The sequence below is a fragment of the Pseudophryne corroboree genome, chromosome 5, assembly GCF_028390025.1.
Source record: "Pseudophryne corroboree isolate aPseCor3 chromosome 5, aPseCor3.hap2, whole genome shotgun sequence".
NCBI lineage: Eukaryota > Metazoa > Chordata > Amphibia > Anura > Myobatrachidae > Pseudophryne > Pseudophryne corroboree.
This window is the reverse complement of record NC_086448.1, coordinates 836,497,837-836,512,974: the sequence shown is the minus strand read 5'-3', so window position 1 is coordinate 836,512,974 and position 15,138 is coordinate 836,497,837. Positions and strand designations below refer to the sequence as shown.

At 49.3% G+C, this 15,138-nt stretch overlaps 1 protein-coding gene across 1 annotated transcript; it reads right to left on the bottom strand.

Annotated features, from left to right (window-relative positions):
• Window positions 1–9,311: 9,311 nt before the first annotated feature.
• LOC134928640 (cyclin-dependent kinase 5 activator 1-like) lies at window positions 9,312–13,218 on the bottom strand. The gene has a single exon (XM_063924583.1). It carries the CDS (start codon window positions 12,209–12,211, stop codon window positions 11,330–11,332), a length of 882 nt encoding a protein of 293 aa, XP_063780653.1. The 5' UTR covers window positions 12,212–13,218; the 3' UTR covers window positions 9,312–11,329.
• Window positions 13,219–15,138: the final 1,920 nt, after the last annotated feature.

Below are 15,138 nucleotides of genomic sequence, written 5' to 3'. Positions count from 1 at the left end.
CTTGTCTTCTGCATACTGCACAAAGATATTCGGGAGGATCTCTGTAATGTTCTTAGGTTTTCCCTTATAAATTAAATCATTTACAAAGTGAGGGAATAGTATGCAAACACCAAAGTCATGCATGCACCACACACCCACGGAGACACAAAGTAATTCACCGTCCTGCTAATATATACAATACAGCATTTGGTGGCTGCGCTCGGGCAGGCCTCTAGTTGTAGGTGGGGGATACGGAAGGGTTCCTATATATCCAATGCCCTGCTATAGCACACCTGGGATCACACAATTCCTATACAACTCTTCTCAACATTACTACTCGTTCACTACAAAAGATTTGCAAAGAAGGTGAGCTAGAAAGGTAGGTTGGTGACGTATCTTTGGTGGGTCGGGGGGGGGGGGTAGTTGCCACTTGTTGGACCCTTCTCTCATCACTGAGTCGAGTACAGTAGAGTTACTGAGAACCCGTGGGCACTCTAACACATGGATCCATTCATTGGATCTAAAAAGGAGAGGGACAGTTGACTTTGCTCGGACATGTTGGCCTAGAACTGCCCCTATGGCCAACCAGTGGTCTTCTGGATGAAAATGTGATGACAACTACATCTGCCCAATCTGGTCATCCAATTGGGCACAGAAAGTCACAAAGTGATGGGGCTGGAGTCAGTAAGAAGGGAGGGGTGTAGGGACTGGGTACAGGGTAGGGGTCAGTAAGATCTGAGGGGTGTATGGGGCTAGGGTTATTAAGAATGGAGGGTTAATGGAGCTGGGGTCAGTAAAGTGTGTGAGGGGGCAATAGTGTCCCAGATTCATAGACTACATCCCATAAACATGCACCATCACGAGAATTGTTGTTTGTCTTTCTACATTTTGTGGGGACCAGTATACACAGTATATAAATGTATACTGCATTGCTCCACCTATCCGAGTGACTCCCCTTAAATGGTCACACAGGAAATGGTCCATATGGGATGGAGTAACCATCTCTCTTCAAACATGGACCATGAGTCAGTAGAACCTACTAAGAGCCATATAGGTGGCAGCATCTTAATTACAATGCTGGACTGAATCTGCTCATTAAAGGAAACCAGAAGCCACATCCAGAAGCCACATCCTAGCATTACTGCCCAACAGGAGTCTATAGATTGATTTTAGGCAGCCTGTGTCTCTCAACTAGCTATGCTTAATCCATAGAATGTGCAAATAACTCGTACAACTAAAAATACTTCTCTCAGGGTAATTCAGTGCGTTTACCAACGTGGCGCTTGTGGCACAGTCACTAATAACGCCCACGGGCTGGTAGGGTTAGTGCAAGTCAGACAAGGGTAGCAGATATTGGTTCCATAGCATTACCTTTTCCCTTTGGCATTAGGAAACTTTCTGTTCGTTAGTGAATGTCATCCAACACAGACAGCACAAGTTCTATAAAGACGTAATAATAAACTTACTGTCACCTACCCAGGGCGGCGGCTGCCACTTTGTGAATTAGCAATTTGCTAGTGACATCAGGGAGGCAGGAGGTTGCAACTTTTTGTAAATCCCATGAGATGCTCATGCTGACCCCACCCATTTGCACACGCATGTACCCACACAACTGGCGCAAATCCACAAGTTGCTTCGTGCCTCGTACCTCAGTGAGGATAATGGTTTATAGTGAACCAGAAGGCCACAAATTTTTAGCCCACATAATGGCGGGGCCAGACGTGAGCAGGTGATGGGATTACATTGTAACCATTTTATTTGTTTTTTTAGTCCCGCATGTGGTGGAACATAGGCTACATATGAGGTAACAGCGCAACAATGCATTACGTCACTAGACGCTAATATTATACTGACAGGTTACGTGTATCTCTAATGCTTACAGTGTAACCGAAGGGAACCCATTAGTGGCGAAATCAGGAGAACTACTGTATAGGAAAATAAACCATTTTACAGCTGTCCAAATTCCACGACCCATTCAACAGCTGGAGAACCTGGGTACCAGTGGCGTATAGGTAGAGAACATGGGTGCCAGTGGTGTATAGGTGGAGAACATGGATGCCAGTGGTTTATCGGTGGAGAACCTGGGTACCAGTGGTGTGTGGGTGGAGAACCTGGGTACCAGTGGTGTATAGATCGAGAACCTGTGTGCCAGTAGCGAACAGACGGAGAACCTGGGTACCAGTGGTGAATAGATGAAGAAGCTGGGTGCCAGTGGTGTATAGATGGAGAACCTGGGTGCCAATAGTGAATAGATAGAGAACCTGGGTGCTAGTGGTGAATAGATGGATAACCCGTGTGCCAGTGGGGAATAGATGGAGAACCTGTGTGCCAGTGGGTAATAGATGGAGAACCTGTATGCCAGTGGAGAATATATGGTGAACCCGGATGTCAGTGGGGACTAGATCGAGAATCTGGGTGTCAAGTGGGGAATAGATGGAGAACCTGTGTGCCAGTGGGGAATAGAAGGAGAACCTGGGTGCCAGTGGGTAATAGATGGAGAACCTGTGTGCCAGTGGGGAATAAATGGAGAACCCAGATGTCAGTGGGGAATAGATGGAGAACTTGTGTACCAGTGGGTAATAGATGGAGAACCTGGGTGCCAGTGGAGAATAGATGGAGAATCCAGATGTCAGTGGGGAATAGATGGAGAACCTGTGTACCAGTGGGTAATAGATGGAGAACCTGGGTGCCAGTGGAGAATAGATGGAGAAGCTGGGTGCCAGTGGGGAATAGATGGAGAACCTGGGTACCAGTGGTGAATAGATGGAAAACCCACGTGCCAGTGGTGAATAGATGGAGAACCTGGGTGCAGTGGGGAATAGATGGAGAACCTGGGTGCTAGTGGAGAACAGATGGAGAACCTGGGTGTCAGGTGGTGAATAGATGGAGAACCTGGGTGCCAGTGGTGAACAGATGGAGAACCTGGGTGTCAGGTGGTGAATAGATGGAGAATCTGGGTGCCAGTGGTGAATAGATGGAGAACCTAGGTGCCAGTGGTGAATAGATGGAAAACCTGGGTGCCAGTGGGGAATAGATGGAGAACCTGGGTGCTAGTGGTGAATAGATGGAGAACTTAGGTGCCAGTGGGGAATAGATGGAGAACCTGGGTGTCAGGTGGGGAATAGATGGAGAACCTGGGTGCCAGCGGTGAATAGATGGAGAACCTGGGTGCCAGTGGAGAATAGATGAAGAACCCGGATGTCAGTTGGGAATAGATGGAGAACCTGGGTGCCAGTGGTGATGAATAGATGAAGAACCTGGGTGCCAGTGGGGAATAGATGGAGAACCCGCGTGTCAGTGGGGAATAGATGGAGAACCCGCGTGTCAGTGGGGAATAGATGGAGAACACGGATGTCAGTGGGGAATAGATGGAGAACCTGGGTGCCAGTGGGGAAAAGATGGAGAACCTGCATGTCAGTGGGGAATAGATGGAGAACCTGGGTGTCAGCTGGGGAATAGATGGAGAACCTGGGTGTCAGCTGGGGAATAGATGGAGAAACTGGGTGCCAGTGGGGAATAGATGGAGAACACGGATGTCAGTGGGGAATAGATGGAGAACCTGGGTGTCAGCTGGAGAATAGATGGAGAACCTGTGTACCAGTGGGGAATAGATGGAGAACCCGGATGTCAGTGAGGAATAGATGGAGAACACGGATGTCAGTGGGGAATAGATGGAGAACCTGGGTGCCAGTGGGGAATAGATGGAGAACACGGATGTCAGTGGGGAATAGATGGAGAACACGGATGTCAGTGGGGAATAGATGGAGAACATGGATGTCAGTGGGGACTAGATGATCGAGAACCTGGGTGTCAGGTGGGGAATAGATGGAGAACCCGCATGTCAGTGTGGAATAGATGGAGAACCTGGGTGTCAGTGGGGAATAGATGGAGAACCCGGATGTCAGTGGGGAATAGATGGAGAACCCGGATGTCAGTGGGGAATAGATGGAGAACACGGATGTCAGTGGGGAATAGATGGAGAATCCGGATGTCAGTGGGGAATAGATGGAGAACACGGATGTCAGTGGGGAATAGATGGAGAACACGGATGTCAGTGGGGAATAGATGGAGAACCTGGGTGTCAGTGGGGAATAGATGGAGAACACGGATGTCAGTGGGGAATAGATGGAGAACACGGATGTCAGTGGGGAATAGATGGAGAACACGGATGTCAGTGGGGAATAGATGGAGAACACGGATGTCAGTGGGGAATAGATGGAGAACCTTGGTGTCAGTGGGGAATAGATGGAGAACCTGGGTGTCAGCTGGGGAATAGATGGAGAACCCGGATGTCAGTGGGGAATAGATGGAGAACACGGATGTCAGTGGGGAATAGATGGAGAACCTGGGTGTCAGCTGGGGAATAGATGGAGAACCCGGATGTCAGTGGGGAATAGATGGAGAACACGGATGTCAGTGGGGAATAGATGGAGAACCTGGGTGCCAGTGGGGAATAGATGGAGAACACGGATGTCAGTGGGGAATAGATGGAGAACACGGATGTCAGTGGGGAATAGATGGAGAACCTGGGTGTCAGTGGGGAATAGATGGAGAACACGGATGTCAGTGGGGAATAGATGGAGAACACGGATGTCAGTGGGGAATAGATGGAGAACACGGATGTCAGTGGGGAATAGATGGAGAACACGGATGTCAGTGGGGAATAGATGGAGAACCTTGGTGTCAGTGGGGAATAGATGGAGAACCTGGGTGTCAGCTGGGGAATAGATGGAGAACCCGGATGTCAGTGGGGAATAGATGGAGAACACGGATGTCAGTGGGGAATAGATGGAGAACCTGGGTGCCAGTGGGGAATAGATGGAGAACACGGATGTCAGTGGGGAATAGATGGAGAACACGGATGTCAGTGGGGAATAGATGGAGAACATGGATGTCAGTGGGGACTAGATGATCGAGAACCTGGGTGTCAGGTGGGGAATAGATGGAGAACCCGCATGTCAGTGTGGAATAGATGGAGAACCTGGGTGTCAGTGGGGAATAGATGGAGAACCCGGATGTCAGTGGGGAATAGATGGAGAACCCGGATGTCAGTGTGGAATAGATGGAGAACACGGATGTCAGTGGGGAATAGATGGAGAACACGGATGTCAGTGGGGAATAGATGGAGAACCCGGATGTCAGTGGGGAGTAGATGCAGAACATGGATGTCAGTGGGGAATAGATGGAGAACCTGGGTGTCAGTGGGGAATAGATGGAGAACACGGATGTCAGTGGGGAATAGATGGAGAACACGGATGTCAGTGGGGAATAGATGGAGAACACGGATGTCAGTGGGGAATAGATGGAGAACACGGATGTCAGTGGGGAATAGATGGAGAACACGGATGTCAGTGGGGAATAGATGGAGAACACGGATGTCAGTGGGGAATAGATGGAGAACACGGATGTCAGTGGGGAATAGATGGAGAACCTGGATGTCAGTGGGGAATAGATGGAGAACCTGGGTGTCAGTGGGGAATAGATGGAGAACCTGGGTGCCAGTGGGGAATAGATGGAGAACACGGATGTCAGTGGGGAATAGATGGAGAACACGGATGTCAGTGGGGAATAGATGGAGAACACGGATGTCATTGGGGAATAGATGGAGAACCTTGGTGTCAGTGGGGAATAGATGGAGAACCTGGGTGTCAGCTGGGGAATAGATGGAGAACCCGGATGTCAGTGGGGAATAGATGGAGAACCCGGATGTCAGTGTGGAATAGATGGAGAACACGGATGTCAGTGGGGAATAGATGGAGAACCCGGATGTCAGTGGGGAATAGATGGAGAACATGGATGTCAGTGGGGACTAGATGATCGAGAACCTGGGTGTCAGGTGGGGAATAGATGGAGAACCCGCATGTCAGTGTGGAATAGATGGAGAACCTGGGTGTCAGTGGGGAATAGATGGAGAACCCGGATGTCAGTGGGGAATAGATGGAGAACCCGGATGTCAGTGTGGAATAGATGGAGAACACGGATGTCAGTGGGGAATAGATGGAGAACACGGATGTCAGTGGGGAATAGATGGAGAACCCGGATGTCAGTGGGGAGTAGATGCAGAACATGGATGTCAGTGGGGAATAGATGGAGAACCTGGGTGTCAGTGGGGAATAGATGGAGAACACGGATGTCAGTGGGGAATAGATGGAGAACACGGATGTCAGTGGGGAATAGATGGAGAACACGGATGTCAGTGGGGAATAGATGGAGAACACGGATGTCAGTGGGGAATAGATGGAGAACACGGATGTCAGTGGGGAATAGATGGAGAACACGGATGTCAGTGGGGAATAGATGGAGAACACGGATGTCAGTGGGGAATAGATGGAGAACATGGATGTCAGTGGGGAATAGATGGAGAACCTGGGTGTCAGTGGGGAATAGATGGAGAACCTGGGTGCCAGTGGGGAATAGATGGAGAACACGGATGTCAGTGGGGAATAGATGGAGAACACGGATGTCAGTGGGGAATAGATGGAGAACACGGATGTCATTGGGGAATAGATGGAGAACCTTGGTGTCAGTGGGGAATAGATGGAGAACCTGGGTGTCAGCTGGGGAATAGATGGAGAACCCGGATGTCAGTGGGGAATAGATGGAGAACCCGGATGTCAGTGTGGAATAGATGGAGAACACGGATGTCAGTGGGGAATAGATGGAGAACCCGGATGTCAGTGGGGAATAGATGGAGAACCCGGATGTCAGTGGGGAGTAGATGCAGAACACGGATGTCAGTGGGGAATAGATGGAGAACCTGGGTGTCAGTGGGGAATAGATGGAGAACACGGATGTCAGTGGGGAATAGATGGAGAACACGGATGTCAGTGGGGAATAGATGGAGAACACGGATGTCAGTGGGGAATAGATGGAGAACGCGGATGTCAGTGGGGAATAGATGGAGAACACGGATGTCAGTGGGGAATAGATGGAGAACACGGATGTCAGTGGGGAATAGATGGAAAACACGGATGTCAGTGGGGAATAGATGGAGAACATGGATGTCAGTGGGGAATAGATGGAGAACCTGGGTGTCAGTGGGGAATAGATGGAGAACCTGGGTGCCAGTGGGGAATAGATGGAGAACACGGATGTCAGTGGGGAATAGATGGAGAACACGGATGTCAGTGGGGAATAGATGGAGAACACGGATGTCATTGGGGAATAGATGGAGAACCTTGGTGTCAGTGGGGAATAGATGGAGAACCTGGGTGTCAGCTGGGGAATAGATGGAGAACCCGGATGTCAGCTGGGGAATAGATGGAGAACACGGATGTCAGTGGGGAATAGATGGATAACATGGATGTCGGTGGGGAATAGATGGAGAACATGGATGTCGGTGGGGAATAGATGGAGAACACGGATGTCAGTGGGGAATAGATGGAGAACACGGATGTCAGTGGGGAATAGATGGAGAACACGGATGTCAGTGGAGAATAGATGGAGAACACGGATGTCAGTGGGGAATAGATGGAGAACACGGATGTCAGTGGGGAATAGATGGAGAACACGGATGTCAGTGGGGAATAGATGGAGAACACGATGTCAGTGGGGAATAGATGGAGAACACGGATGTCAGTGGAGAATAGATGGAGAACACGGATGTCAGTGGGGAATAGATGGAGAACCTGGGTGTCAGTGGGGAATAGATGGAGAACACGGATGTCAGTGGGGAATAGATGGAGAACATGGATGTCATTGGGGAATAGATGGAGAACCTTGGTGTCAGTGGGGAATAGATGGAGAACCTGGGTGTCAGCTGGGGAATAGATGGAGAACCCGGATGTCAGTGGGGAATAGATGGAGAACACGGATGTCAGTGGGGAATAGATGGAGAACATGGATGTCAGTGGGGAATAGATGGAGAACATGGATGTCAGTGGGGAATAGATGGAGAACACGGATGTCAGTGGGGAATAGATGGAGAACATGGATGTCAGTGGGGAATAGATGGAGAACACGGATATCAGTGGGGAATAGATGGAGAACCTGGGTGTCAGTGGGGAATAGATGGAGAACATGGATGTCAGTGGGGAATAGATGGAGAACACGGATGTCAGTGTGGAATAGATGGAGAACACGGATGTCAGTGGGGAATAGATGGAGAACATGGATGTCAGTGGGGAATAGATGGAGAACATGGATGTCAGTGGGGAATAGATGGAGAACACGGATGTCAGTGGGGAATAGATGGGGAACCTGGGTGTCAGTGGGGAATAGATGGAGAACATGGATGTCAGTGGGGAATAGATGGAGAACACGGATGTCAGTGTGGAATAGATGGAGAACACGGATGTCAGTGGGGAATAGATGGAGAACATGGATGTCAGTGAGGAATAGATGGAGAACATGGATGTCAGTGGGGAATAGATGGAGAACATGGATGTCAGTGAGGAATAGATGGAGAACATGGATGTCAGTGGGGAATAGATGGGGAACCTGGGTGTCAGTGGGGAATAGATGGAGAACATGGATGTCAGTGGGGAATAGATGGAGAACACGGATGTCAGTGGGGAATAGATGGGGAACCTGGGTGTCAGTGGGGAATAGATGGAGAACATGGATGTCAGTGGGGAATAGATGGAGAACCTTTGTGTTTTATAACAGACATCATCACTTTCATGCTAAATGTATCAGGAAAGAGTCCTAAAGGCGAGCATAGGATACAGACACTCAGCAGACAGACAGTAAGCAGAATCTTTAGCTGTTTCCTATCATATCCTCTGCTCACACAGGTCAGTGCCCATCATAGTACCCAGCATGCACTGCACCAGTGACCCCTTCATCGTGGCTAGAAGGTACAATAACAGAATCACGGCTCATATCCCCACAGGTCACCTCTGCTGCCAGCAGACAGGCAGAGGGACATTCTCTGTAATAATACAGCAGACAGGCAGAGGGACATTCTCTGTAATAATACAGGAGACAGGCAGAGGGACATTCTCTGTAATAATACAGCAGACAGGCAGAGGGACGTTCTCTGTAATAATACAGGAGACACAGGCAGAGATGTAGGTCATCGCTCCACACACAGAGAATGCCCAGGAGGCAGAGCCAACGTGTCTCAGTGCACAATCACCACACGACAACACACACTGTACAACACCGACACACTGATGTGTCTTCTAAGTCCCTAACCCACCATGGCCAGAGCAGTGTACCTCTCTCCTAAAATGCCTCGTGCCTCAGTGATGCCACCAGTTCCCAGTGTATAGTGGTTTATGTCCGAAGAAGCAGCAGTAGGTGACATATTTTCTGCATTTCCACATTGTGGTTAATGGTACAGGCAGCACCACAATGGGATTCCCTATTACCAGACGCTGATTATTAAATGAGATGGAAAATGATTTATTTATACAAATCAAGCAAAATAATTGGGTGTGTGGAGGAACCCCAGCCCACTTCTCGGCTGCAATCCCTGGTCACACACAGAACCCAACTTAACGCTGTATGCAGGCCATAACAATACTGCATTCCTCACACAGTCATCGGCAATGTGTACAATGATGGGGAACATGTATCAAATCTTGGAGAGAGATAAAGTACCGAATAAACTGCCACGTCACAGGCTGTGTTTGAAAAATGACAGGAGCTGATAGGTTTGTACTTTACTTCTCTCCACTTTATCTCTCTCCAAGGTTTGATTCATCTCCCCCTAAATGTGTAGACGGAAGCCTGTTTGTCAGTGTTACAGAATACATGACTATTATCTGGATGCAGCCCTCATCCTGATGCACAGATCGGATGCTGCGCTCCCTCTATAGGCGGCGTCTGCCGGATGAAGCTGTGTGCATGTAGCTCATGTAATATAAAACAGACGCCCTGGAGACACGACATGTCACAGGCTCCCTGCGCGTCAATCTATTTCTCATTCATTTAAAGCCAGATCAGTGTGCGAGCATCAACAAACCAGATAAGTAATCACTCGGCTATCAGAGTTCAGGCTGGCTGTTCCTGCTTGAGCACAGGTATACCAATATCCTGCAATCCTCTAGCTATGCAGCAATTGCACAATACACCACAAGCCATCTACCATAGATCTGTGCTCCTTGGTAAGTGATGTATACCGCACATATGTCCTTATTTACCAATGAGTGATACATTTCACTGTGAGTGATAAATTGCACCAGCCAATCCGCTCCTAACTGTCATTTTTCAAACACATGCCCTTATTTACCAATGAGTGATACATTTCACTGTGAGTGATAAATTGCACCAGCCAATCAGCTCCTAACTTCCATTTCACAGGCTGGGTTTGAAAAATTACAGCTAGGAGCGGATTGGCTGGTGCAATTTATCACTCACAGTGAAATGTATCACCCATTGATAAATAAGGGCAACAGTCTGTAACATGGCAGTTAGGAGCTGATTGGCTGGTGCAATTTATCACTCACAGTGAAATCTGTCACTTATTGATAAATCGAGGCAATAAGGACATGACATTGCTACAACATGATTAAGCCCCTCAATTTGTCTCTTTATTAGAAATAAATCCCCATTCTGCCTGAACAGAGCTCTAGAAACAGACTATACGGCTCGGTACATGGCTGATGTTATGCATTTCCTTGCACGTAATCTGTAATAACTGGATAATCTGCAGTAAACGTCCTATTATTGCGCCTGGAAGCGACCTATTATTTCTGAAGATAAAATACGGCCAGCGGCCCTCTCAGGCCCACCCCACACTGCAGCCCAACCTCTGTCATGTTAGGGCTAAAACCACAGACATAAAATAAAAGAGGAGGTATTGTTACCAATACAGTGTTCTTAAATAAAGTCTGACACGTTCGCATTCATGTATACAAAGGGATTGGAGAAGAGACTGCACCGTCCACCATTACCCATCTCAGGATTCCCCCAGCCACTGGGGGCCTCTTGGCCTCCTCATCTCTGGAGGCTTCTCAAATATTCCCAGCTCCCATCTATAAATAGGAGACACAGGAATAAGGCGAAACTCCCATGAGTCATTATTTTTCCATCCCATGACTCCGAATTGCACATTTATACAAAAATACTGGTTGGAGGTAAGAGTCTGGTGCTTTGGGATGAGTGCAAGCAGCTTCTACCCAGGAGTAGTAAGGAGTAGTGACTCTTCCATCCTCAGAAGATACTACAGCGAGAGAAAAGGTGATGTGAGTGCCAGGCACTTGATGGCCTCAAATAAAGTTGCACGTTGGATGGTGGCCAAGGTGCCTCAGATTTCCACCGCTTCTCAACGTGGACAATGCACAAAAGGCTGAATGTGGTCCCTTTTTTTTGGCTACTGGATCAAGGTTGGCCAGAGATGGTGGAAATCAGACCTGACCTTCAAGTGCTGTAACATTGTTTGACTTTTTCTCTCCTGGGACAGTCACCGGTCCAGTACTCTAGAAAACTCATCGCGGTTGCCTTCATTTTTTAGGTCAGCAAACACCTGGGTAAAATAGTGAGGGTCCGCGTTTATTCTCAGCATCTTGGCACTCATGGCATCAATGATGCAAAGACATCGGTCCCAGAAGGCATCTTTGCCCGCTTCCACCAGGAAAGGTTTGAGAGGGTAGGAGATCTCATTGCCCATGTAAGAGTAGGATAGATACAGGCAGGTCAATAGTGTGGCTTGCAAGTCATGCTCAGTGGCCACAGAGTCCCCATCAATGACGTCCCTGCAGAGCAAGTAGACAAAAACCACATTGGCTGGGGTGACAAAGGCTTGGTCTTGCCATCCTTGGAGAAGCAAGGAGCGATCCACACTACGCAGCCAAAGAATAGGGTCTGTGGGTGACAAATGTTTTAAGCGGTAACATCTCCTGCAGAGAAATTCCCCTAGGCATTTCAGGAGCTCCCCAGTGGAAGCTTGGACTATGACCCTTTTTGGAGAGCCACCACCAGTGGTGCTGGAGACCTTCTTGATGGACGTTATCTGCTTGGAGGTGAGAGGTGCCAGCGGTTGGCTGTCGTAGCTAGAGAGGTTGGCACAAGACAAGGACTTTTTCACATTCTCATGGTTCAGATGGGCAACATCCTTCTGGTAATTGCTATTGACAGTTCCCTTCCTGGAGGTCTTCTTCTTGGTGGAGGCCACCAGCCTCTTCCAGGTGAGGGCAGGAATGAACATAGAGTGCCGTTTCAATGTCTTTTCGGGCTTCTGCCCACTGCCCTTGCTAACGTTGTTATAATGAGCCAGGGATCCTGGGCCGTCGTCATAGAGGCTAGCTTTCCGAGAGCCTGGCGACAGGGAGAGGACGGTGCCCATGGCTAGCAGAGGTCTTGACAAGCAATACCAGGACTGGGAGGAGTCCGAGGAGCCTCTGGGGAAAGCAATTAGTCCAATAAATTTCCACTCTTGCTCTTGGCTGATTAATAGCAAGCTGAGGAATGAGACTGAGGTCTCTTTGTTGCTTGCATTGCAGGACACACGCAGCTCCCCCCTGAAGACAGTACACTGACAGGGGCAAAGATGCTACTAAACAGGGCAGGGGGAAGGGGGGTGCTGCCCCCTGCAAATAAGATTGCTCTGTATCCTGTGATCAGCTGCTTCCCCGGCTCCCCCAGTGCACAATGTCCATTCAAAGCATTGATGAAATAAATAGAATAGTTTGCTGAGGATGTGGGGCAGAATCTCAGAGGATGGAGAGACACACAGATGCAGCTCTGTCCAGCGCAGGGTCTTCCTGCAATCCTTATTCAGAGATGTCGACTGCAGACAGGAGGGGGGGCAGATGTTACCGGGAATAAAAAAGGGAACTGCCTGAAAACTGCCCCTCCCTCCACCACTTCCAACAGAGGGTTCTTCTTCTTTATTGATCTGTCCTTGTTTTGCTCTCTGCCATAAGAAACGTTGCCTGCAAATGGTGTATCTCTGGATTGCAGGTGCAATACAGTCAGGTGTATATGCAGGAGCACAGGGATGGAGGCAGCAGCAGCACAGAATAATTCATTGGTCTGCAAATACATCAAAAATAGAGATATCCCACCTACACAAAGGAGGCTGCAGAACCTCAGCCACAGACAGCGGAGATGTGAGGCTTTCCCGCAGGAGGTTCAGGCTGCTTATTGCTTCTGGATCAGGGGAGGTTTGGTATTAGAGGATCAGATGTGTCTGGCCTCTTTGCCCCGGTGAAGATGCATTCCTGGCCCCGGTGCTGTCAGTGAGAGGAGCCCAGATCTGCCGCATTGGTGCTCAGCATCTGATGATACAAGACAGGAGATGCTGAGAGGAGAAGGGCTGATGCTGAGAGGAGAAGGGCTGATCCTGCTTCCCTGCTCTCTGTCTGGCTGATCCAACCAGCTCTGGGCTTCCAGGGGGAGAAAAGCCCAGGCATTGTGATTTGTTCCCTGCCTGCAGCCTCAGCCCCCCCCCCCCCCAAATCTCTGAATCCATGTGTTGTGGCAGGAATTATACTGCCACCTGCAGGATTCCCGACTCATTGCTCATTAGGTCTTTGTTCCAGGGAGTGATAGGAGCATAATCCATTGTTGCACATACAGTATAGGGGGTCATTCCGAGTTGTTCGCTCGCTAGCAGTTTTTAGCAGCCGTGCAAATGCTAGGCCGCCGCCGCCTACTGGGAGTGTATTTTAGCTTAGCAGAAGTGCGAACGAAAGGATCACAGAGCGGCTACAAAGTTTTTTTGTGCAGTTTCAGAGTAGCTCCAGACCTACTCAGCGCTCGCGATCACTTCAGACTATTCAGTTCCGGAATTGACGTCACAAACACGCCCAGCCACGCCTGCGTTTTTCCTGGCACACCTGCGTTTTTTCAAACACCCAGAAACGCTCACTTCATGTCAATCACTCTGCGGAAACCAGTGCGACCGAAAAGCATCGCTAGACCCTGTGCAAAACAACATCGTTCATACGCATGCCCAGTACTGCCGTTTTTTAGCCTGATCGCTGCGCTGCAAACAAATGCAGCTAGAAATCAACTCAGAATGACCCCCATAACTCACCCATCACACACACAGCCTCAGCCACATCCAGCCAGCAAGCGGCATCTGTCATGGAACCACAAGTGCCAGCAGAGCTTTTATTTGCATTAGGCAGAATTTTGGGACATGTGGTTCTACATTAGATGCAGATTGTCAGGACTTCTATTTTCCCAACAGGTAGATGGTTATGGGGTGAAACATGCTGGGACTTATAGTACCACAGCGGGTGGAGAGTCGTAGGGTGCAGCGTACAGGAGTCAGGGACTAGTGTTACATGGTGGAAGTGTCCCCTTATCAGCGCTGTGAATACTTCTGCTGCTTCCAGTACTATTTCCTTTGGGTTACGTTGGGAACCCCACTAGCTCTCCTTAGGCCGCAGAGATTGGGCACCCAGTGGCGTCACCATTCATTTCTGCCGTGATCGGTATGTAAGATGAGACACAGTAACATAGACACAGAGGAGAGTACTGAGGGGTACTGATACTGTTACTCCTATAAGGGGAGATGTGCTTAGTCTTTGAGAGAGATGGGGGAGATGTACTAAGCAGTGATAAGAGTGGAGAAGTGAGCTAGTGGAGAAGTTGCCCATGGCAACCAATCAGCTGCTCTGTATGATTTTATAGTAAGCAAATTATAAATGTTTCTCCACTGGCTCACTTCTCCACTCTTCTCACTGCTTAGAACATATCCCTCAAAGTGGAATGAGATAACGTATCAGCCAATCAGCTCCTAACTAACGTTTTTCAAACACAGCTTGTAATGCGTTGGGTATGAAAAGCTGTCAGAAGACCGGCCGCAGCATCCTGATGGTGGGAATACTTACCCTAACCCTATACTTACCATCCCTCAATGCCCCCCTAACCCTCCATCCCTGCAGCCTAAACCTACCCCCCCCCCTCCCCGTAGCCTAACACTCCCCGGGGGCACCAAATCCTGATCCCCCCTCCCCGCAGCCTAACCCTCCCCAGGGGCACCTAAACCTGATCCCCCCTCCCCGCAGCCTAACCCTCCCCGGGGGCACCTAAACCTGATCCCCCCTCCCCGCAGCCTAAACCTAACCCCCCTCCTCGCAGCATAACCCTAACCCTCTCCCCGCAGCCTAAACCCTAACCACCACCACCACCACTACCCCTCGGCTCAGCATGCGCTCAATCGGGATTCTGGCGGTTATGAACACGGCGCCGAGCTTGTGAACCTTGTCAGGATGCTAATTTAAAAACACAGAATTTGTGTAACCTGATCAAATGCGTCTT